Source organism: Heterodontus francisci, chromosome 12, assembly GCF_036365525.1.
Source record: "Heterodontus francisci isolate sHetFra1 chromosome 12, sHetFra1.hap1, whole genome shotgun sequence".
Taxonomy (NCBI): domain Eukaryota; kingdom Metazoa; phylum Chordata; class Chondrichthyes; order Heterodontiformes; family Heterodontidae; genus Heterodontus; species Heterodontus francisci.
In genome coordinates this window covers 36,354,252-36,380,605 of record NC_090382.1, presented here as the reverse complement: position 1 = coordinate 36,380,605, position 26,354 = coordinate 36,354,252, and the positions used below count along the sequence as shown (strand labels likewise).

At 43.5% G+C, this 26,354-nt stretch overlaps 1 protein-coding gene and 1 pseudogene across 1 annotated transcript in view; one reads left to right on the top strand and one right to left on the bottom strand.

Moving 5' to 3' along the window:
* LOC137375821 (AT-rich interactive domain-containing protein 5B-like) overlaps positions 1-23,343 on the bottom strand; it is a 128,160-nt gene extending 104,817 nt beyond the window's left edge. The window contains 2 exon segments of the mRNA XM_068043322.1: positions 22,695-22,964; positions 23,240-23,343. Of these exon segments, the coding sequence (XP_067899423.1) occupies positions 22,695-22,964; positions 23,240-23,260 (291 nt within the window). The 5' untranslated portion in view covers positions 23,261-23,343.
* LOC137375755 (TNF receptor-associated factor 6-like) lies at positions 385-5,572 on the top strand (annotated as a pseudogene).
* Positions 23,344-26,354: the final 3,011 nt, after the last annotated feature.

Below are 26,354 nucleotides of genomic sequence, written 5' to 3'. Positions count from 1 at the left end.
AGCATTAGAAAGTGCTTCACACACAATTCATTACACCTGAAGGACAAGGTATTGTGTGGGCAAAATCACACAGATGACAAGATGATGAATGGCAGTTGGTTATGGTTTTCTAGGTACTGGATGAGGGAATAATGTTGGCCTGAAACTGGGAAAAATCAGATAGGACCCGGGTTAGGCAGCTCATCTGAAAGAGGACAACCTTCAACAATGAAGGACACCTTCAACACAGCGGTGGAAATGCCAGTCTAGATTGGGAGCTCAAACTCTCAACATTCTGATCTAGAAGCAACGGTGATACCAAATCACAACAAATTTCAATAATCTGCCTTTTTTATTGCAGTTACTCAACCAATGCTTTACTAAAGTCCAGTTTAAACATCATAAATGCACGTCACTCATCCATACACGAGATTCCAAATTGGATTCTTCGTCTATGAAAAGCCAGCTGATCTCAACAGTTGGCCACAGTACCCTAGGGGAGGGAGGGAAGTATTGGGCAGGTTTTCTTTGCTTCTAATCACTATCCAGTGATTCCGGTCACAAAGTGTCCATATGTTGACAAATGGGCAGGCGAGTATAGTAATGGTCTCAGCCTTTGAAATAGCCTGTTCACATTCAATATCCAGCCTTACACAAGATAAAATGGCTAGTTGGGTGAGGCAGCAGAAGATTTGCAATTACTGTCGGAAAATCAAAAATAAATAAAATGTACATTTTCCCATATTAGTGCAATGGCACAAAAACATTCCCCAAATGGACAAGGTACCTCCTCCACTGTCTTGCTGCATACATTGCATGACAGAGAAAGGAAACTGCTAATAGAATACAGACGTATTCAGCTGTACCATTATATTAAAAGGCATATGCAAGTTGCAATTAAGAAGATAAAACATGTCCTGCGTCTAAGACCACTGCTGAGATGTTCTCTGCATTTAATGATCTACATAAAACAGAAGCTGAGGTCGGTTTGATGTTAATTCTTAAAAGAAATTTCTCTGCATTGGCAGCAGTCCTGCCTCCTGCCCTTGAGGAAGGGCAGGATATTTTAGGATCAGGAAAGCCTGCAGAAAATGACCATCTTCCCTTCCTCTTTTTTGATACTTTTACTAATAGCAAGACTTTTATATGTATAGATGGATATTTTCTTTTTGAACCATTTGGACTCCAGGGTCATTTCAAATATTTTTATTACTATATCACTTGGATTCTTCCATGCTTCCTTTGAAGACTGACACCTCATACATGGCTACCCTTGTACCAATCAACTCCACAATTTTTCAGCTACAAACATACAAACAATGACCAACAGGAAAAGGCTCTCTGGTCCATCCAGCTTGTCCCACACAACTGCTATATTTTGTGCATCACAATATAGAGATGAAAATCCAGATTAAAAACCCAGACCAATTTGGAGGGGAAAACAAATCTGGGAAATCCTCTCTGACCTCCTTGTGTGACTAAACTAGTCCAGGAAATCACCCTGGTCCTGATGATGTCAACTAAAGATGCTCAGCTTCTGAACCCTTGAAATATTTCATAATGCCATCTCCCTGAAATGGCAATTTTTTTTTTATTCTGAGCTGCTTGCTTCATTGTCTTGTTCTTACTCTATTAATGCTGAGAAAGTAGATTCTATTTTGTACCTGCGATAGTCAGAACTACCTTCACTCAGGTTTTAGAATCTTCACACTAAAGCTGGTATCTCCCTCTGCTTTTGGACGTTGCTTGGTCTTTTACCCATTTTCCCCAAGCATAAAAGCACTGAATTTCTCATCAGGTGCTGATTTGCTCATTTTGTGAATTGGACTCATGAAACTCCTAACAAAATCCTGAAGAAAAAAAATCCTTGAACATTCTTATCAATATACTTCCAGAAAAGAAAATCTACTCGCTCCTACCAGTAGTTTCCTGTAAACTCCTTTGAATTGTCACCAATTTTCTCTACAAGCCCTGGTAATATGCTCCTACCACAGACTGTAATCAATGTCTGGTAAATTATATCCCTGATCTTGTTCCAGGAACAGAGCAGACTATTTGTGTTGTACAACAGAATGCAAATCCTTGTTTAATGGCCTTGGTTTTTCTTATGGTGTTGGAGTATGAGAAACTTTTCTTTCCTTGCAAGCTAGACCTGATCTTCTTCAAATTCAATTTCCATATGAGAATATCCACTTACTACTCTTCAGACATGTATCTCATTTTCCATACTTTCCACTGTGTTCTGCTAATACTCGACTATGTAGTGTTAATGCTTCCCCACAGGTAGACTCCCACATTCCACTTCATGGTTTAGAACTGACACACTTACGAGGAGCTCCCATCACCCATCCTTGTGATTGCATTGGAGGGGGTGCAGAGGCGATTCACCAGGATGTTGCCTGGGATGGAACATTTAAGCAATGAAGAGAGGTTGGATAGGCTTGGGTTGTTTTCGCTGGAGCAGAGAAGACTGAGGGGTGACCTGATCGAGGTGTACAAGATCATGAGGGGCATGGACAGGGTGGATAGGGAGCAGCTGTTCCCGTTAGTTGAAGGGTCAGTTACGAGGGGTCACAAGTTTAAGGTGAGGGGCGGGAGGTTTAAGGGGGATTTGAGGAAGAACTTTTTTACCCAGAGGGTGGTGACAGTCTGGAATGCCCTGCCTGGGAGGGTGGTAGATGCAGGTTGCCTCACATCCTTTAAAAAGTACCTGGATGAGCACTTGGCACGTCATAACATTCAAGGCTATGGGCCAAGTGCTGGCAAATGGGATTAGGTAGACAGGTCAGGTGTTTTAATACATCGGTGCAGACTCGATGGGCCTCTTCTGCACTGTATTATTCTGTGATTCTCAATTCAACCCAGAAATGGACCAAACTAGAATCATGATGGCTTAACTGACCCCTCCTCCAGCAAACCATCCAAAGCTTCTGTTCTCCCCTCCCCCAACCATCCTCTAGAAATCAAAATATAAAATTCTTGTAGGTTCTGCTTCTAATCTTCAGATCAGTTCTCAAAGAAAAAAAAAACTAACCCTGAATAGTACTTCGGAGATTGGTTCCAAATGCTCACTCATTTATAATTCTCTTGTGTCGGAGATGCTGAATGTAATGGCCATTTCCATCAGCCTATCACCTTGAAGAATGGACATCTTTCCATTTATACTATCTAACCTACATTGCACAATGCACTATAATAAACATAATTCATTAAATCGGTAAACAGGAGTGACAATTAAATATCACCGTTGAACAGAATACAGCTTTACAATAAAATGTTTGCATATTTTGTGACCATTGAAAGTCTTTTCTTCTTACTCATCTGTCTAGTTGTCTGTTTTTCTACCCATTTTAATGCAAAACAATTATATTGGTCCCGAACCAGTGAGGATTTTGACAGCAAACTATCAGTATTCGCCATCATTACGCCTCTGAATTTGACCGCGACTTCAAGATTTAGCACATGCACAGATTAATGTCAGATTAAAACTGAGTGAATTGCTAGGCCATTTCAGAGGGCAGATAAGAGTCAACCACATTGCTGTCGATCTGGTGTTACGCATAGGCCAGGCCAGGTAAGGACGGCAGATTTCCTTCCCTAAAAGGACATTAGTGAACCAGATAGGTTTTTACAACAATCGACAATGGTTTCATGGTCACCATTAAGACCAGGTTTTTTTTTTAAATTCCAGATTTTTATTAATTGAATTCAAATTTCACCATCTGCCACCACCTGGTGGGATTCGAACCCATGTCCCCAGGGCTTTAGTCTGGGCCTCTGGATTACTAGTGCAGTGACATTACCCCCATGCCACTGCCTCCCCATAAGCATAACTACGATAAAACTAGGCAACTGTGTTCCAATGGCCAGGATACTGAACAAACCCCTCTCACTCCCACAATCCTTCACTTTAAATGGGAATGCAGTCACAACGTAATTGCAGTCAGCATTTTCCACTGCAAATGTTGACTACTGTTTAGCCTGTGCCATCAGGATAGAGACACAGCTGCTCAAGAAAAAATATTTTTTTTAAATGCTTCTCAATTCACCTGCAGGTGGCATCTGCTATTCATTCCCAACACCATAGCCCAAACCTATTAAGGCTGCACTATATTTGGGTACAGGTTCCTATCTCCCATTCCACAGAGCCAGACCCCAATCGCAGTCATGTTGCTTCAGGAAGGCATCCAACGATGGCTCTGGACATTGTGGTGGGATGAAGATGGAGAAAGGATAAACAAATTACATTAATTTATAGCACAGAAACAGGCCATTCAGCCCAATTGGCCTGTTCTAATGTTTATGCTCCACCAAGCCTCCTCCCACTACATCTAACCCCATCTGCATATCCTTCTAATCCTTTCTCCCTCACATACTTTCTAGCTTTCCCTAAAATGTGTGCAGTGCGAGGTCGTGCTCTGGCGAAAGGAACTGCGGGACCACATGGAGTCGGACTGCCCCAAGATGCTTGTTGCCTGCGAGAACTGTGCCATGCCGATGGCCTATCAGGACAAAAAGGGTCATGATCTGAACTGTCCATTGGCCAATGTCACCTGTGAATACTGCAACATGGAATTAATCAGAGAACAGATGCCAAACCATTATAATCTGGACTGTCCAAAAGCACCCGTCCCCTGCACTTTCAGTGCCTTTGGCTGCCCGGAAAAGATGCAGAGGTATGACCTGGCCATGCACCTACAGGATTACACACAGGCCCACATGCGGATGATGGCCCAGACACTGCGCAGCGTCAGCACAGGACTAAACTCCCAGGTGTCCTGCATTGACACAGAGTTCGGAGGTTGACTTCCAGTCAGCAACGATCCCAGGGCCGTTGCAGGCCTCGCACACTCAGCCGTCACCTCCGCTGCCATCCAGGGCCTCAGCACATGTGACTGCTCACCCCTGATCCAGAACCTGAAGGAGACTGTCCAGCAGCTGGAGGGACGCCTAGTCCAGCAAGACCACCAGATCCGTCAGCTCACCGCCAAGATGGAGACGCAGAGCGGCCAAGTGGGGGAGCTGAAGCGGGGTGTCCGCGTGCTGGAGGAGCACCTCGGTGAGCTGGAGGTCCAGCAGTGCAATGGGATTTTTATTTGGAAGGTGAAAAACTTCAGCACCCACCTGCTGGCGCAGGCAGAGGACCAGCCCATGGTACTCCACGGCCCCGGCATCTATACGGGCAAGCCAGGCTACAAGCTGTGCCTCCGCCTGCATCTGCAGACACCCAGTGCCCAGCGCTGCTCCAACTATATCTCTCTCTTTGTGCATACCATGCAGGGCGAGTATGACAGCTACCTGCCCTGGCCCTTCCAAGGCACCATCCGGCTCTCCAGCTTTGACCAGTCCGAGGGCCCCATCAAGCAGAAGCACGAGAAAGTCATGGAGAGCAAGCCCGAGCTGCCGGCCTTCCAGCGGCCCGTTCTGCAGCGCAACTCTAAGGGCTTTGGTTACGTCACCTTACTGCACCTCAAGTGCCTCAATCAGCGCACTTATATGAAGGACGACATGCTCCTTGCCCGCTGCGAGGTCGGATCTGAACTGGATGAGGAAAGATGATTTCCAGCCCCGCTTAACAGAAGGCGGTCTGTGACACGTGGCTGGTGCCGCACTGTTGTTTAATGGCATCACTTTATGCTGCCAGAACAATGGCCGGGGCCAGTTACAATATAGCGAGTTAACAGAGTTACTTTACCAGTGGTAAGAGGAGGCCTCCTCTTTCAGTCACTGCCATCAAAAACAGAAGGGCCCATTGCTTTGAATGTTTGAGAATCATGGGTTATGGTGGTAAGTACAGATAGGCTGGTAAATTTGAACTGACGCTGCCAGTCATTTATTATTTGTTTTATACAAAATTTTATTTTCATATCTTTTTATGATTAAGTGCAGATGTGTGCCCTGTCAGAGAGTGATTAAGCTGACTTGAGTCAAATGTACCTGGCACCACACATCTGTTGTATAATAAATGGGAATGTATTTTTAAAAGAAAAAGAAAAAAGGGGCGGCACAGTGGTGCAGTGGTTAGCACCGCAGCCTCACAGCTCCAGCAAACCGGGTTCAGTTCTGGGTACTGCCTGTGTGGAGTTTGCAAGTTCTCCCTGTGACTGCGTGGGTTTACGCCGGGAGCTCCGGTTTCCTCCCACAGCCAAAGACTTGCAGGTTGATAGGTAAATTGGCCATTGTAAATTGCCCCTAGTGTAGGTAGGTGGTAGGAGAATAGTGGGGATATGGTAGGATTAGTATAAATGGGTGGTTGTTGGTCGGCACAGACTCGGTGAGCCGAAGGGCCCGTTTCAGTGCTGTATCTCTCTGACTCTATTTACCCTAACTATCACATGTGGTAGTAGGTTCCACATTCTAACCACTCACTGGGTAAGGAAATTTCTTCTGAATTCCTAATTGGATTTATTAGCGACTTTCTTATATTTATAGCCCATAGTTTTGGACTCTCCACAAGTGCAATCATCATCTTTACCTCTACCTGACCATACCCAGTCATAATTTTAAAGACCTTTATTAAGTCATCCTTCAGCCTTCTCTTAAAGTGCCCAGCCTAATCAGTCTTTCCTGACTGACAAATAAACATGGGTTTTGCTTTGTGCTTTAAGGTTTAGATTAACACTTTAAAACTGATTACAACCCAAAAACACAAAACCAGCACACCCAGGACTTTTTTTTTTGAGAATCAGAAGAATTAGCATTCTAGGTCCCATACTGAGGCTGAGACGGTGAAATAGAGAATGGCATGCATTCCTGTCCAGGTATCTGACATTAGTGTAGTCCCCAAAAACTAGAGATCCTGAATGGACATCTCTCCAGTCCAGTTTCCCAACAGCAGAGTAAAGAAACCAGTGAACAATCAGGTCCCCACATCAGTATCTAATTGCCTGTACAAGAGATCAAGGTGCCAGTTTATATCATACAGAAACAAGATTCAGACCCAATGGCATGAATTCCATAGGCTGAAGCTTATGGAATTCTGCAGCTGGAGGGGAGAATTCCCATTCCTGCATCATACTGGTATAATAACCATGTGGAGGGGGAGTCTGAAGGACTTAGAATTTCCAATGAGTATCAGTATGAAGAATGTTAGGTTCAGTATAGAGTACAATCTGTGATGTTTCTGCAGTCAGATACCAAAGGAGAAAAATGGCTAAATTAACATGGGAGTTGAAGATGACACTGGACAATGCACAAAGCAGATATATGGTCAAATCACCATCCTCATCCACCTTTCAACCACCTTCCCAATGTCAGCCATGTTACTAAGGGAAGATGTTGCAGGGACTAAGTGGTTTGTGACAGAAGGCATCATCATTGCCTGACCAGCTTCACAAGGCCTCACAATGGCAGACTTAAGAACAGTATTGCCAAGTGCCATCCCAGTCTCAGGAAGGATGAAACCTAGTAAGATCCAAAAGAGGCAACAAAAACGTAGTGAAATTGGCTCTCAAAAAAAACCACACTCAATTGAAATGAAACAGACATAAATCCAAGTCCAGCAGTGGCTCCGTTAATTTCAATCTCTCACATTGTCAGGATCAGTAACAATTTCAATCCAGTTTTCCCCAAATGATGCGTTAGTAATCACTGTTTATATATATTCACCCTTTGGAGAAAAACAAAAAACCCTTTCAAGCACCAATAATTCAAAGACCTGACTGCTTAAATGACAGCAGACAGCAAGAGTCCCTCCTATAAAAGTGTATGATACTTTCAAAATAAGTACTCACAAAAAAAAACATTCTCAAAAGCATTTCCGCACTGTTCCGAAGAAGGGTCACTGACCCGAAACGTTACCTCTGCTTCTCTTTTCACAGATGCTGCCAGACCTGCTGAGTGGTTCCAGCATTTCTTGTTTTTATTTCTCAAAAGCATTCCCTGGTTTGAAGCTTTATGAAGTGTCTGCCACAGCCCCGATTTCATGGGGATTTTTTTTTACTTTAATCTATTATAAAATAGTTCTATTAATTTGTGAGAAACTCAATACAGAACAAAAGAATTGCATTATTAAGCCCAGGTCCTCATACAAGTAAGCTTTTACTCAATATCTTTAGAAATGTTCCCACTGGGCAACTCCTGTCAGATCAGTGGATTATGGCTATTGTTAAAAGCTCTCACTGCCATGGAAACACGCTGGTCTTAACATTACAACTGGGACAAGTATGCAATGGCAATTCTGTGCATGAGATAATCCTGATCGGTTTGTGGGATTTGGTACACTCCACAAGCACCTTTTTCTGACCTGCAGGTGACATTTGGTTCATTCTTTACAGCACCTTCTTCCATCACACACCACCTGTCACCTCCCTGCATTCAGGTCATCCAACATGGCCTTGGCTGAGTTATTTTAACTAAAAGAAATATCACTTAACCTTACCCAAGGCGGCCTGTAGACATTTCCCCCCACTGCAAACTGGCGCTTGGCACTCTGACAGTTTCAACAATTGACCCCGATAGCACCAGACTGCAGAGCTTTGGCCACATCTCTTGGGAACTTGTGCCATTCTAATGATGTATCAATGACACAAATGGAAGAGGAAATTATGGAGTAAATGACTTACACCATTAATTATGCGACTCCATCATTTCCTGGTACTTTGTTGCCACTCCATTATTACTCTCCTCATAAGCGATGAAGGAACTAAACTGGACAGCCTCTAAAAACAGGCAAGGAATTGTAATGCTCGACTAAGTAGCAGCCATAGATTGCAATGCAAGCAGTGTGCCAACTTCATGCTGCCTGCTCATTTGACTGATCGCTGTCTCCAGCCAGTGCAAAGTGTACTGTTCATTGGCTGGACGCATCAGCAAAAGGACAATACTGGAAGTGATTAGCATCACTTAAAATGGGAGCCTGCATAGCTGAAAGCTAACCTGTAGCTCTTAAAGGGAAGGTGCATTGTGGCTTGGTGTCATGGGAGTCATGGTTGAAGAGAATCTGACCTGGGAAAGAGAGTCAAGCCCCAAAGTCTGGGATGCAGTGCCGCGAGATGTTCAACGACCTCACATAAGTGGTCAAGGTCAATGAATGCATCTCCACATGCCACATTCTACCAAATGTAATGGTAGACTCAACCACTGCTCAAGTCACCACAACCCCATCACTCACCTACCAATAATCTATATCAGTCAGGCTTCACCTCACCGTCACACATTTAGCATTGTTGCAAGCCTCACACCCACATCTCGCAGGTTGCATATACTGCCAACTATTCGATCATGACAGCCACATCAGCCAAACAGATAGCACCACATTAACACACTTCTCTTGCAGGACAAAGGTGGTGCACAACCAGGGGGCAGGCAAGTCTGCATGTCCTAACCCCATGCAGTAGATACTGCACATCACACACTCTCTTCTAATTTAGAAGTTGCAGATGGTGTAAGCATGTACCTCTTACTTACCCGCCCCCAGCACCCCCCATTCCTGCACCACAACCGTAGCCTAGTGCCTTTTTCCTTTCAGAAAACCAATGGGTGCAACCTGTGCAGGCAATGGAAAAACACCAAGAAGAAAGTGATGAAGGCACACTTGCAGCTATTGCTCAAATACCGACACTGCACTTTATCTTAGAGGATAGATTAGATGCCATTCCACACATGGTGAGACAGCTCAGGAGTGTCTGGTAGCAACTGGTTTGTGCAGAAGCCTTGAAGACAGCAAAAGCTCCTCAGCACCTCTTCATCTTCTTAGGCAGTCCCTTGGGAACAAGGATGACTTTCTTCCACTCCAGGTTGTGGGTCCTTGGGTGACTGAATAATCCAATTCTGGATTTGCACACTCTGCCACAGGTGTGGTTTGGTGAGGTGAAAGAATGGGATGCTCGAATTTCCGAACACTCCTTCCGCTGTTTGCACTTGGTCGCTGCCTGGGCATGTCAATGTTGTTCAAACCAGCTGGCGCTGTCACGGATGCTTCTTCTTCATTTTGGGCGGTCTCGGGCAAGAGATTCCCATGAATCAATGGAGAGGTCACATTTTTCAGGGAGGCTTTAAGGACATCCTTGCAGTGTTTCCTCTGCCCTCCTGGTAGCCTCTTACCGTGATGGAGCTCAGAATAGAAAGCTTGTTTTGGGAGTCTTGTGTTCAGGCATGCGAAGGATGTGGCCCGCCCAGCGTAACTGACTAGCCATGATCAGTGCCTCGATACTGGGGATCTTGACCTGAGAAAGGACACTGATATTGGAGCACCTGTCCTGCCACTGAATTTGCAGGAACTTGCGGACGCAAACAGGAGGGCAGGTAACACTGCAGCCCTGTAGACCATGAGCTTGGTGCCAGGTTTGAGGTCTTTGGCATCAAACTCTCTTTTCCTCAGTTGACTGAAAGCTGCGCTGGCACACTGGAGGCGATGCTGAGTTTCATCGTCGATGTCTGCCCTTGCTGAGAGGAGGCTCCCAAGGAATGGGAAGTGATCAACGTTGTCCAGTGGCTCACTGTGAATCTTGATAATCAGGAGGCATTGTTGCGTTGCGGGAGCAGGCTGGTAGAGGACCTTTGTCTTCCGGATGTGTAGCTTAAGTCCCATTCTTTCATTTGCCTCCATGAATGCACAGGCGAGGGTTTGAAGCTCGGCCTCTGAGTGTGCGCATACGCAAGCATCGTCAACATAAGGCAGCTGGATGACACAGGTTGGAGTGGCCTTGGTTCTGGAGTGGAGGTGAAGTAGGTTAAATAGTTTGCCGCTCGTCCTGTAGACCAGATCTACTCTGGCAGGGAGCTTCAAGGAAATGAGGTGGAGTGTTGCAGTGAGGCAGATTGAAAAAAGAGCATTGGTGCAATGACACAGCCTTGTTTGACCCCAGTTTGCACTCGGATTGGGTCAGTAGCAGATCCGTTGGCAAGGATTACAGTCTGCCTGTCGTTGTGCAGCAGGCAGAGGATGGTGACGAATTTGAGGAGGATGTTCAATAATCCCTCCCAGTTGATAGAGTCGAAGGCCTTTGCGAGGTCAAAGAAGGCCATGTATAAAGGTTGCTGCTGCTCCCTACATTTTTCTTGGAGTTGACTTGCTGTGAAGATCATGTCCACTATACCTCTTGATGGAGGGAATCCACCTGGTGATTCAGGTAGGGGTTCTTCAGTCACGGGGAGGAGGTGGTTGAGAAGGACTCTTGCGATGGCCTTCGCTGTGGTGGACAGCAGGGATACCCCTCTGTAGTTAACACAGTCGGTCTTATCACCTTTTTTGAAGATGGTCACAATTACGGCGTCTCGGAGATCCCCTGGCATGCTCTCCTCCTTCCAAATGAGGGAGACAAGACCATGTATTTGTGTCAAGAGTGCCTCTCAGCTATATTTTAGAATTTCAGCAGGAATCCCATCTACGCCAGTGGCCTTATTGTTTTTTAGCTCTCAGATGGCCTTTTCGATCTCATGTCGGGCTGGGGTTGTGTTAAGGTAGCATGCTGTGGAATGTGGGTCGAGGGCACTAGCATCAAGGACTGAGTCGCGATTGAGAAGATCTTCGAGGTGCTCCTTCCAACGAGCGCTGACTGCCTCTCTGTCCTTGATCAGCGCAAATCCATTCTTTGCTCTCAGTGGGGTAGGTCCTTGGGTACTTGGGCTGCAAACGGTCTTGACTGCGCTGAAGAATCCATGCATGTCGTGGCTGCAGTGAATTGCTGTACTTCCTGCGCTCTTTCAGCCCACCTTCTTCTGGAAAGGTAAACCAGAAGAAGAGTGCTGACGCCATGGGGTTGGCTTCTCTGTAAAAAAAAATGAACTCGCCGACCGCCTCAGCGAGCCCCTTTATGGATTAAACGATCGTGTCATGACCCTCCAGCTCACCCTAACCCAGAAACAGCACGCCACAGTTGTCAGCATGTATGCCCCAACCCTAGAAGCAACAGGTGAGGCCAAAGAGGAATTCAACTCCAGCCTTGATCACTTGCTGTCCTGTGTTCCCCAGGAAGACAAGCTGATCCGCCTCGGAGACTTCAATGCCAGAGTTTGGAGGGACACAAACTTTTGGAAAGGTGTGATTGGCAAGGAAGGTGCTGGAAGGACTAACACCAGCGGAGTCCTTCTTCTGACAAAATGCCTTGAACATGGCCATGATTCATAATGAACACCCTATTTAGTCAGAGAGACAAATATCAGACCTCATGGCAGCACCCTCACTCCAGGCATTGGCTTGACCATAGCATCATCCAAGCGAAGGACCGCAAGGATGTTCGCAACGCCCGTGCCATAATAGGAGCCGATGACTGCTGGAGCGATCATTGACTAATCCGAGCTACTATCTCCATAAACCTGCCACACCACTCCCTGTAGACTTTAGAAACTTGAAACTATAGAAACCACCAAATACTTACAGAATTATAGCAACAGCCAGAAGAAATCCACCAACAACTAACCTGTAAGTAGTTGATGATCCCTATAAATAGTGCTGGTGGGAGGGTTTCTTCCTGCTGCTGAATGCATGTTTAGCTGTGCTAGGCTAACAGAATGCAACAGCTGGATCACTGAACACCAAAATGGCACCACTGGTGTCAAATCACCAGTGCATGCTGACTGACATCATTATCCACCTGCTCTCCATACTTCTGACAGGCATGCATTGCATGCGTGTGCACCCAACGCCGACACCAATATGGCACCCGCGCAATTCGCCCACAAGTGTGCGTTTACACCATGGTCACCATTTTAGGGCTCTACAGGCACTCGTAGTGCCCAAAAGCCAGGCACTAACAAGCCCAATTTTTCGTCCAGGGAATTATCATAGCTCTCTTCCTACCCCGCCCTTGAAATCAATGCAGATCACTATTTACCTGCAATTACAACAGTTTTCATGTCACTGCCACTTAAATCATAAAAATAATAGCACAGGAGACCTGGCAGTGGTGGATTTAAGGACTTTTAGAGGAATCAAGTTGTCTTATTTCTCAGGTTTTGGGAGTTTGTGCGGAGCTGGGCACAGGGTGCACACAAACTTGGGTACTGACCCAAATTAGCATGTACTGAACATTACTGGAATACGATCTAAGAAATCTGGTACTTTCTCTTAATCAATAGAAAGCTGTCAACTTGTGAAGTATCCTAATCCTTTGAGAGATGTATTCATGTATCCTGATTCCACGAAACCAAGCAAAACTCTGATAACAGACAGTTACACTTATGCTACCAGCCATTTAAAACCCTGCCCTGAAAGAGACGACAGCCTTTTGTTACAAGACCCGACATACAGATGGAGATGCCAAATAACCAATTGTTTCATCATACTTTTAAATAATCCTACAAATAATTTTCATCTTGGTGATGTGCATCCAGTTGCAAGAAAGCAACAAAAGCAGCAATTACTAGTATTCGAGCTATATGCTCCTTTTGATCAGCAGTAAATTAGCATTCCCTCTAACTTCCCTTTAGGCTGCCCTGTCAGCCTGCATAGCAAAAGCCTCAAGTGAGACTGCTCGAACTCTCCTTCAATTTTTTGGATACTAAGAGAATTAAGGGACATGGGGATAGTATGGCAAGGCGTGGTTAAGTAGATCAGCCATGATTTATTGAATGGCGAAGCAAGCTTGAGGGGCCGAATGACCTACTCCTGCTCTTATTTCTTATGTTAACACCTATTCCATGATCAATCACAACACAGCAATTTATCCCTAAATGAACCTTTATATGCAAAATTTATAAGTTTTTAAAAATAAAAAGATCTTAGAAATTTCAGTTTAATTAACCGAAGTGTTAAAAACCCAGGCCAGTTTCTCAACCAATATCAGATGAGTTCGCATCTGGATAACAAACAGTAATAATGCAAGTTTGTTTTTCTCTTTTTCAACAACAACTTGCATTGAGATAGCACCTTTAATGTAGTAAAACATTACAAGGCATCACAGGAACATAATCAGACCAGAAATAATCAGCCACACTGGCTCACTGAGACTATATTTTAATACCAGCTCCATAAGCAATGTGCTTTCCTTTATGTACTTCAAACACTCTGTAGCTTGTTTTGGAAACAGACATTTTTGTAGCATTGCCACGGAGTCTCTGGAAAATGTGATTTAAATAGGCAGTTGCCTTCATGCTGATACTGTTCAAAGCAGAAAGCAACCACTTAAGAAGCAAATATTACTTCATCAGGTTCAAGTGATCAAATAACACATTCACATCAGAAAAAATGATTCTCTGCTGCAAATGGCAAAAAACTCCCCAAAATCTTCAGGAAAGATGAAACCCCTGAAATGGTTTAACAGACATCATCCCGCTCTTGATGCTACACTTTTAAATTTATTCTGTTCTTTCTCTTAGGGTTCTCTCTGCCCCCATTCCAGAAAATAAATACAGGGTACCTGACTTCACTCAATAACAGAGCCACTGGAAACCCACAAGTGAAATCAGAACCAACTTTCCCTCCGATTCTTGTCCTCCTCTCCAATTGTTACTCTCTGTACCATCGTGGTCAAGTTTAGAAACCGGTTCGTGAAGAATCACATCTAGAGATTCCATTTTATACCTCAGTAGAGAGTCTTTGAAGATCCCTTTTCGTATATCAGAACTCGGCCTGCAGTCCAGGAGGAGGCACCAGGGTCTCACTCTGCCAACATCAGAAGTCAACAGTTTCAAAACACCTTCAAAATCTCAGAGTGAACATTGCTGCACAAATAACATTTTGGAAACTCTGCTCTATAATGCCATATGCCTGCAGCTATGATGCAGGAAAAAGACAGCCCCAGGCAAAAAGAAAATTGCACCCTTACAACAAAAGCACTCACTTATTAAGCATTCAGGGCAGAAGGAATTTGGCAAGCAGAAACATTCACAACAGTCAGGAACTTAAAAAGAAAGTTTCTAGATTTAATTGTCTGGATCTTGCTGAGTACACAATTTTGTTATGCACAAGATACAAGAGGTTACAACATGGAAAATTTCCACATTTTCCAAGTTCAAATAATTCCCAGTATTATAGTTTAACTACAGTTTATTTGAAACACTCAAGACAGTATTGTCCTCTTGTTTCATAACTGTTCTACTCTAGACATTTAACTACAAAAAAGCTTTCCCCTTACTTCTGTAGACATGAAGCCATTGCTTAGCCTTCAAAGTGCTAAGATTTGTATTCTTTCTTACTCCTTCTCTTCCCTCAGTTAAATTCTTCCAAGACTAGCTGTGGCCCTGAACATGCCTGTGCTGCAGCTCTTGACAAATGCGGAGGAAACAGAAATTTTAGGAATGAGAAATATGTAACACAGCATACAGTCAGGAGACTTGGCCAGGTATTCTCAGCAACATGCGGGAGGAAGCTACAATGAATTCCATACCTCAAAATTCTTCTGTTAAAGAAGCAGGATCGGACAAAACCTTAGCCTTTACCCCACAGCAGTGTTATAAAGTGACATGCCACTTCCAGTGTGATATTTCTATATTCTAATCAAACTCCAGCAAGCTGGAAAATTCCAGACAAAACTTTCTGTAATTAATAAGCCTGTGAGAAATTTCACAATATGCACCTCTTACTAGTATTTCACTGACAATTTTCTGATAAATGTAGATTACTACTTTAAAGAACTGCTGTCACTATGTCAACAAGAGTTTACAGGACACAAAATATCTTGGAACTCAAAGTGTCCACCATATCAACTGCTACTAAGAGGTCAAGGCACTGCAAACACTACCTGCCGCTAAGCTTTTTGAAGCATTTCAAGTTGCTTGCAAGAAAACATTAAAAAACAAATGTGATGATATCAGCACCTGCTCTAGTTACAAATCCAGAAAATAACAAGCCATTTTATCAAACAGCTATCCATCTGCAAAGTGCAGAATGTCTGAGGCAACATTTGCTAGCTGTGTATTGTTTCCACTCATACGTAGGTCAGTAACCAGAGAACACAGATTTAAGATAATTTGGCAAAAGAACCAGAGGGGAGTTGAGAATTTTTTTTTTAAATCAATGATTTTTCTTAAACTGGAATGCACTGCCTGAAAAGGTGAAAGCAGATTCAATTGCAACTTTCAAAAATGAAAAGGAAACATTTGAAGGGCTAGGGGAAAAAAGTAGGGGAGTAAGACTGATTAGGTAGCTCCTTCAAAGAGCCAGCATAGTAATAATGGGCCAAATGGCCTCCTTGTGTGTTGTAAAATTCTATGATTTGTGAGTACTATAACCTGTGAACAGCATAATTGTTTTTGGTGAATTCTGTTCTCATCAAAGGTGAAGTGTTAACAATGGAGAATAGAACACTTTCCATTTGGGGAAAAATGATGCAGAGTAAATGACCAACCATGATCTGTTTCAATGGTGCAGCAAGTTCAACGTGCCGAATGGCCAACTCCTGCTCCTATTTCCCACGTTCCTATTATGGACACCCAGTGAGCAATAAGCAGTCTCTGGTCAAGTGAAACATGATCTGATTAAAGTAATATGCACCCTATTCTGTGCCAATAACGTACCTCAGGTGCCAATCTCAGTTAGATAAGTCCTACTGCACAATTGATTTTTTTTTTGCCATTTCCAGACTAACAATCCAGTGTTCTCCAAATAAGATTGTCAAATTAGGGTTGTGAAGAACTGGGCTGGCCAGCCATCACATGGGACTTTTACAGACCACCAGGAGTAAATGTCCTGGATGTCAGTCTATGGCTATGCATTAATAATGGAAAAGCTGAAGGAAACATCTGGTCGAATTTGTAGAGGGACATTATCCGCACGGTACACTGCTCAGTAAGTTTAAATAATTGCAGAAAATGCACAGCAGGGCCGTCAACATCTGGAGAAAAGAGAAAGTAACATTTCAAATGAAGCTCCTGTGGTTAGGTTCTTGTTTCCATTGAGGACATGCTCAACGAGCACAAATCCGATATAGAGCTATAATGCTATACCTGCCCCAAATCCTAAGATCTTCACTCCCGGAGTGTAGGATCCAGTAATTGGTCCTCTTTTGCCACACCATTCTAATAATGGGTGTCCACCTAACATTAATCTGTTCCCTTTTCAAATCTGACTGTACTGCCATATACCTTCAGCATTTTTTTGATTTCAGATTTTCAGCATTTGCAGTTTTATTCTTTCTATCTCTGCCTGTTTTAAGTCAGAGAACCAATCAAGCATTTTGTCATGAAATCACAAAAGGATTTACATTGTTCTGTCCACTGATTGGACAGCAAAAGATATCTTGGCCTTGGTGGTGGGTGGGGTTAACCGTACAGATTCACCAGAATTGTACCAGGACGTAAAAGGTTAAATTAATGAGGACAGATTGCATCAACTTTATTGCCTTGAATTTAGAATGTTAAGGAGTGATCTAATTGAGGTGTTTAAAATGATCAAAGGATTCAATAGGATAGATACTATTTCCTCTGGTAGGGATCCAGAACAAAGGGGCAAGATCATAAAATTAAAGCTAGGGCATTTAGGAGTGACATTAGGCAGCACAATGGAGAGTGGAGGTCTGAGACTCTTCCCCTATCAAAAGCCTGTGAATTTTGGGTCAATTGAAATTTTCAAGAGTGAGGTCAATAGATCTTTGTTAGGCAAGGGTAACAAGGAATATGAAGTAAGGATGGGTGTGGAGTGCAGCCATGAACTAACTGTATGGTGAAACAGAAGCAAGGGGCTGAATGGTCAATAAGGTAGTTCAAGAAGGAATATGGAATCCTTTCCTTTATTAGCTGAGGTATAGAATATAAGAGTGGGGAGGTTATGCTGGAACTGTATAAAAATCACTGGTTGGGCCACAATTTGAGTAGCGTGTGCAGTTCTGGTCACCTCATTACAGAAAGGATGTAATTGCACTAGAGAGGGTATAGAGGTGATTTATGAGGATGTTGCTGGGACTAGAAAAATGCAGCTATGAGAAAAGATTGGATAGGCTGTGTTGTTCTCCTTGGAACAGAGGGGAGATATGATTGAAATGTATAAAATTGTGAAGGGCCTGGATAGAGTGGACGTGAAGGGCCTATTTACATTAGAGAGGCCAGTGACTAGGGGGAATAGATTTAAAGTGATTGGTAGAAAGATTAGAGGGGATTTTTTTGCCCAGAGGATGGCAAGGGTCTGGAACTCACTGCCTGAAAAGACAGTAGAGGCAGAAACATTCAAGTCATTGAAACGATGCCTGGATATGCACCTTGAGTGCTGTAACCTGCAGGGCTAAAGACCAAATGCTGGAAGGTGGGATTAGACTCGGTGGCTCGTTTTTCAGCTGGCGCAGACATGATGGGCCAAGTGGCCTCTTTCTGTGCCATAAACTTTCTATGATTCTACATCTCAATTTTTAAGCGACAATAACATAGCTCTCACTTATTCCCTCTGTTCTTGTTTTCTGTAAAGACGACTTCTTTGCTTCATATGTTTGTTTCCAGCTTCAAATTAAAGTCTTCTCTAATCTACTCTGCAATTAAGGTCTTCTCCCTGTTATTTTTACTTTTCCACAATGCTTTCCTTTCCTGTCTGAGTGTCAGTCTAACAATCCTCTGCTTGGACTATCTCGTCGATTCACTTTCTCTATTCACATTCTCTTAAGTGCTGTTTCTTGAATTGTTTTCTTTCAGTTCTCTTGTATTCAAACCTATTCCTGATCCTTACTCTGGTTTCCTTCTCCTAGTTCTATGCCTCTTTGTGCATCCTTATTTAGATTTCACATGGCCTTATCCTACACACTGTCCAGATTTCCTTTTATCTTACCAGTAGATCCCAATTTCTTATCTTGGACTTTTAGCTATTTTTTTTTTGTCAGTTTTCTGAACTATCCTTCTTTCTTTGAAGATTATAAACACAAAACACTATGCCCTTATTGAAAGTAGCAAAAGAGAATGAAGGTAGACTGAATTTTGCATTCCCAAACAGAACTATAACAGTTATCAGAAATTCCTTTCCCCATCTAAAACCACTTCCAATTTTGGCATATTACTTTGTGCCAACATATTTAATAACACATGCACAAGGAACAAAATGGAATCCTCTGACTATAAGCAGAACTCAGCAAAACTGTGGAACCGTTGTTGATGAGAACTTTCAACCTCTTATTTTTTGAGGGGTAACGAGATCCATTATGGAGGTTTCTTGTATGTATATCTTATACTATAATTTTTAGCACTTGCCAAAATCTTGTGTGTTTAAATCACTATTTAATTTCAAATATATTTGTTGTAGTTTGTAAGACTTATTGTATTATGTATCTCTTTAAAACAGTACACAGTCAGACCTAGTCAATCCATTGGGAAACATGATGTACTATGGAGTAAAAATGAATGCACTATATTAATATTTTGTTAAAATCATCTGTAAGTTTCATCAAATTGAGCTGCCAATTGAGGTGTTGTGCAGACAGAGTGAGGATCCAGGCTAGTTTTTGTCCGTTCATAGTCAATGGGGAGAAAATCTAGCCCCAACTGGAATTCTGCACTTACTTTGTACTGTTTAGATTTGGAAGCAAGAAGTTATAGATCCTCAAGCAAACTGAATAATGAAACAAGCCTGGTTATTATTTCTCAGTTAACAAACCCTTTGCTTCCCCCTCTGAAGTCTCAATATTGTACAGCACTTTTCCCATCATGGATACTTAACTACAATGGGGAAAACACTAAAAGACTCACACTGGCAAATGAATTTCAGACAGGAAAGGATCCAATAACTAGACATGTTGTCACAAGATGGGGAAGGTAATGTGGTGCACATTAGCTCCTCTATCCATTAGAACATCCATCACAAATATCTGTGATATACAGGAGGAAGGCTATTAAAGTTTGCTGATTTAGTTTAGTTTAGAGATACAGCACTGAAACAGGCCCTTCGGCCCACCGAGTCTGTGCCGACCATCAACCACCCACATATACTAATCCTACACTAATCCCATATTCCTACCACATCCCCACCTGTCTCTATACTTCCCTACCATCTACCTATACTAGCCAATTTACCTACCAACCTGCAAGTCTTTTGGCTTGTGGGAGGAAACCGGAGCACCCGGAGGAAACCCACGCAGACACAGGGAGAACTTGCAAACTCCACACAGGCAGTACCCAGAATTGAACCCAGGTCGTTGGAGCTGTGAGGCTGTGGTGCTAACCACTGCGCCACTGTGCCAATGAGGAAGAATACAAAGGAACAAATAGCTGGTAGTTACACCTCATTACAGAGAAATATGAAGTTATTCACTTTGACAAAAAAAAGAAAGGAAGTATAACCTGAATAGTTAGACGGTTAACAGAGTGGAGCAACATAAAGATCAGTGTTGCTGCATAATTGTTAATGGTGAGAGAGCAGGTAGAAAACATATATATTTAAAAAATGGGATTCTTATATATATTATACATATAAACTTTGAATGTAAAAGCAAAAGGAGGGATGTAATTGTTTAGGTGTCAGCTAGACTACTGTATGCAGTTCCTGCATCACATTGCAGGAAAGATATCAGAGTTGTGGAAACAGCATAATGAAGATTTACCAGAATGATATTAAGATCAAACATTATTAATATGAAAATGACATTTTTCAATGTAATAGTTAAAATTAATGGGGGAGGGAGATCTGATACAGTGTTTTAAAATTATAAAAGGTTCTAAGAGGATAAATAATGAAAGATTGTTTTCACTGAAGTTGGTAAATTAATAACAGGGGGTCAAAGACTCAGGAGTGTCACTAGAAGGCTGAAGGGGTTAGAATAATTTTTAATCACACAAAGAGTTATGACAGCATGGAATGCTTTCTTCCAGGTGGTTGTTGAGACAGACAATTAACAATTTAAAAGGGAATTGGATTATTTCAAAAGTAATATAAAAGATACTTGGGAAGGATAGAACATCGAATTAAAGCATGTTGCTCCAGTTGAAAAGCAAACACCAGCATAGGGACGCATTGGCTAAGTTGCCTAAATCTTTGCTGTAATTTCTATGATCACGACAGAATCAGGTGGGTTGTGGGGACCTCCTGAATCCAACCCTCAATTTTGACTAAAGTTCAACAATGCCTTTGCATACAAACATCCCCTCCACTGACCCATCTCATGCACAAATCAACAGGAAACTCAAAGAATACTTCTCTCCTATCAGATCACAGAAATTTTCTCCTGAACATCGCTTGTGCCCCATATTTAAACAGTGGTTGACCACAAACATGAATCCAACTTCCAAGTGCCAATATAAATGATGACTTCAAAAAGTTTGATTTACACCAAAAAGGTGGTTTTAATTTATTTCCAAAAGTCAGCAATATCACTGGTTTCCTTTGGAGAGCAGGCACAGTCTTTCTGAAGATTGGACAAGGGATCCCTGACAATGTGTCATCACCCCCACTGCCCGCCCACCCACCCCCCCAACAAATGAAACTTTGAAAACTACTGGTTTCTTGTGAAAATACGAGTTCATGCAACAGCGGATCTCAAGCAAGATGTGAATCCAACAACTAATAGTTGATATGCTTTGATATGATATAAACACATAATTGAAGATTTATGGTTGTCATTATATTTTGGCTTTGTAACTTAAATCCATCCCAATAATGCCTTCCAGTCCGTCATTGGTATCTATTGCTAGTGTTAATGCCACAACTAGACAACACTGTAATTAACGGATGTAGAAAATTCTATAGCATATTCTTTGATTTACTGTAAAACACCAAGCCTAAGAATATCTGCAGTTAAAATAACTGAGAAAGAATAAAAGGGCCTTTTTTAAAATCAATGAGGCAGCCTCTTCATTTGTCTTTGTGAAAAAAAAAGTCAAACTCGTTTGTCAGGAAATGCTTGGCTTGAATCCGGAACAGATTATTCCGTTGAATCCCAAATTAGAGAGAGCACGAAGAAAGCAAATGAAAACGGATATATAAAAACTGTGTTTTCTTCATGCTATTTATGTTTAATCTGAGGTAGCCTGTCTTCGTGCAATTATCTTGCTGAAAGAGGTGGGTTGTGGGGACCTCCTGAATCCAACCTGCAATACCGACTTATAATAATAACTGCACAGTGCTGCAATCCTGCCCAGAGGTTATGAGGTAAACCTATGTAATGAATGTGAGCAACCAGTGACCCCAGATAGCTGCAAATCATTTCAAAAAGACTGGCTGTTGTATTTGTTAATCATCAGAACGGAATCTAGCCCACACTGAGGAAAGGGTGGGATCCACGCCCTTTACAGCAGAAATCAAACTGCGGCCAGGCTTTAATTTTTTTTATTACTTTAGATCTCAGTAAAACACACCAATCGGTTAAAACCCGTTTGCTGTTTTGAACTGGCGCCAACAACATTGTTATGCGCATTGTTTAGAAGATATAAAAGCAGACCAGGTTTCAGTTCGCAAAAACCTGGAAATAACTCGCTAATTTCTCCACCCAACCATGAATATAATGTTTAACGTGAAAAACTTCGACGCATTTTAAAAATGTATCTTAATTTTTTTTAAATCCTTTTTGTTGAGGTGCTGCTGAACAGAAGTGACGCGACGCCCTGGGTAAATTTATTTTTCAAATTCAGGTCTATAACCCCAATCAGTCGCTGACGTTGCCAATTCTCCTGAAACTCTGTGCTAAGCGTGGAAATGTAGTGGCTGGGTTACATTAAGCATTCGCCAGCACAGGTTCCCAGGTAAGTTCTTTGCCTGATCAGAATCATGTTTGAGCAGATAGCATCTGACCTTGAAACAACTGGAGAGTACTGAAAAGGGGTCGGAAGAGTCACGGGTAAAAATGAAGGAATGTTCATCCCGCAGTGAGCAGGAGCCTTTCACCCCCGCCAGGCTAGAAACAAACAGCTGCCCATTTACCACCCCTTACCTGGCCGTGGTGCAGGTTCCGTCCCTGTGGGGTATCCTCCGGGCTGAAGTAGAGTCTGGTGCTGGCAAGGAGCTGCTGGCGGCTGCGATCCTCCCACAGGAGCTGCAGCTCGGCGATGCATTCGGGCTCATGGGGCTGGCATTTGACAAAGAAGAACTGGCCGAGCCTGGCCGTCAGCGCCTTCCCCTTACCGGAGGAGCCGGGCTCCGGCAGGCTGAAAGCCCTATAGAAAGTGTATGGTCCGTGGGAGCCACAGGGAGAGCCGATCCACTGGGAGGAGGACGAGAGGGGAGCCAGAGAGAGAGACAAAGAGCAAAGCCATTAATAACAAAGTATCATTGCAGCCAAACACATCGTATCAAACTTCACTGCATTCGCCTTGAAACAAGTAGCCAAGATCCCCCCTGGCAACCTCCCAGGCCTGACTTCTCCCCTCCCGCCACACAGCTCTCACTGCAAGCCGCGCTTTGCTGAAAAATTTCCCATCCCCAAATTTAAAAAAAAAATCCCCTCCAAACTTTTCACTATTGTATGTGTTTTTTTACCTCAATTTTCCGCGGCTCCATATCTCCTCCGGCACTCTGCAAAGCAGCAAGGTCCTCGCAGCTACACGCCTCACTTTATTTTTTTTTAAAAAAACAAGAGACCGGGAGAAGAAAATAACTGGACAGAGAAAACAAAACAACAGCTTCCCAAGTCAAGGGGCAACAAAGAGCGACTGAAAAATAAAAGTGAAACCAGAGACAATCCAATCAAATTCCAAAACAATCCTCATCAAATCCCAATCTGCAAATAATTTATTATTCTTCAATTCCCTGGCAACTTTCTGCTCCTCTGTGTCTTTTCGCAGGTAAACATTTTTTTACTACTTTTATTTCCCTTGTAAAAAAAAAATCTAAACTTTTCGTTTTCTTTCTGAAAATAAACTTTCTTTTATTTTATACCCAGCTGCGAGGACGGCATGACGTCACGGGAATTGTGGCGTGGGAAGGAGCTTCCAGCAGAGAAACTGGGAACCTGGGATTGGGAACAGAATTCCTACAGAGAAAATGACAGGATCTGGAGATAGAGGATACAGGCATAGCAGAAAGGAATGCTAAAACTGGAAAATTTAATCCCTGTGAAGAGTGGGGCTAAAAATTTGGGATTAGGAATACAAACCCTGCAGAACATAGGAGCAGGAGTAGGCCATTCAGTCCATCGAGACTGCCCCGCCATTCAATATGATCATGGCTGATCATCCACTTCAATGCCTTTTTCCCAAACTATCCTCATATCCTCTTATGTCATTGGTATTTAGAAATCTGTCAATTTCTGCTTTAAACATACTCAATGACTGAGCTTCCACAGCCCTCTGGGGTAGAGAATTCCAAAGATTCACAACCCTCTGAGTAAAGATATTTCTCCTCATCTCTGTCCCAAGTGGCTTCCCCCTTATTTTGAAAGTGTGTTTCCTGGTTCTAGATTCCCCAACCAGGAGAAACATCTTAGCTGCATCTACCCTGTCTATCCCTTTAATTATTTTATAGGTTTCAATTAGATCACCTCTCATTCTTCAAAACTCTATAGAATACAGGCCTCCTTCCTAAGGTAAGGGGACCAAAACTGCACACAGTACTCCAGGTGCGGTCTAACCAAGGTTCTATACAATTGAAGCAAGACTTCACTACTCCTGCACTCAAATTCTCTTGCGATAAAGGCTAACATACCATTAGCCTTTCTAATTGCTTTCTGCACCTGCATGTTAGCTTTCAGTGACTTATTGACAAGGACACCAGGTCCCTTTGTACATCTACACTTTCTAATCTCTTACCATTTAAGAAATACTCTGCACATCTATTCCTCCTACAAATTGGATAACCTCACATTTTTCCACATGATATTCCACGTGCCACGTTCTTGCCCACTCACTAAGTCTGTCCAAATCCCCTTGAAGCCGCTTTGCATCTTCCTCAACACACATTCCCACCTAGTTTTGTGTCATCCGCAAACTTGGAAATACTACATTTGGTCCCCATATCCAAAAACACTTTTTGAACAGCGGTAGCAGTGAGAGTGCGAGCCAGGGGGCAGCTGGGAAGGTAAGTTTCACTATAAAGTACTTACCTCGTGATTCGGCGGACGCGGACACAGGGACTGCTGGGTAAGTGAACTTATATATTCGGGCAGTGGCTAAACCTGAAACACTACACCTGTAGTGTCTCCCACCCATCCTCCTCCTCTAAGCAAAAAAAAGGACACTTGTGTGGAGGGTTTGGTAAGGTAAGGTTTTCCTTTATTTTTACTTAATCTCTGTGTTAATTTAGAGCAGAGGGGATGGAAGCTAGGGCAGTTAAATGCTCCTCTTGCAGGATGTGGGAGGTAAGGGTCACCACTTGTGTCCCTGCCGACTTCACCTGTGAGAAGTGCACCCAACTCCAGCTCCTCACAGACCACGTTAGGGAACTGGAACTGGATGAACTTCGGATCATTCAGGCGGCTGAAGGGGTGATAGAGAGCAGTTATAGGGAAGTAGTGACACCTAAGTTACAGGATAAAGGTAGCTGGGTGACCGTCAGGGGAGGGAAAGGGATTAGGCGCACAGTGCAGGGATCCCCTGTGGCCATTCCCCTCAATAATAAGTATACCGTTTTGGATACGGTTGGGGGGGGGGGGGGGGGTGAGCGGGTGCACCGACCAGGGGAAAGCCACAGCGGCCAGGTCTCTGGCAATGAGCCTGGCTCTGTGGCTCGGAAGGGAAGGGGGGAGAATAGGAGAGCGACAGTGATAGGAGATTCAATGGTTAGAGGAACAGACAGCAGATTCTGTGGTCGCGAACGAGACTCCCGGATGGTATGTTGCCTCCCGGGTGCCAGGGTCAGGGATGTCTCGGATCGAGTCTACGGGATTCTGAAGGGGGAGGGGGAGCAGCCAGAAGTCGTGGTACACATCGGTACCAATGACATAGCTAGAAAAAGGGATGAGGACCTGAAAAGCGAATGTAGGGAGTTAGGTTGGGAACAAAAAGGCAGGACGAGCAGGATAGTAATCTCAGGATTGATACCGGTGCCACGTGCTAGTGAGGCTAGAAACAGAGAGCGAGTGCAGCTGAACACGTGGCTACAGAGCTGGTGTAGGAGGGAGGGCTTCAGATATGTGGATCATTGGGATACCTTCTGGGGAAGGTGGGACCTGTACAAAAGGACGGGTTGCATCTGAACTGGAGGGGCACCAATATCCTGGGCGGGAGGCTTGCTAGCGCTCTTCGGGAGGGTTTAAACTAGTTTGGCAGGGGGATGGGAACCGGAGCTACAGATCAGTGGATGGGGTAGCTGTTGAACAGGCAGATACAGAGTGCAGAGAGTCTGTGAGGAAGGTTAGACAGTTGACAGGGCAAAGTTGCAGCCAGTATGATGGGTTGAAGTGTGTCTATTTTAACGCAAGAAGTGTCAGGAATAAGGGAGATGAACTTAGAGCATGGATCAGTACTTGGAGCTACGATGTTGTGGCCATTACGGAGACTTGGATATCACAGGGGCAGGAATGGATGTTGGATGTTCCGGGGTTTAGATGTTTCAAAAGGAATAGGGAGGGAGGTAAAAGAGGTGGGGGAGTGGCATTGCTAATCAGGGATAGTATCACAGCTGCAGAAAGGGAGGTCGTCGAGGAGGGTTTGTCCAC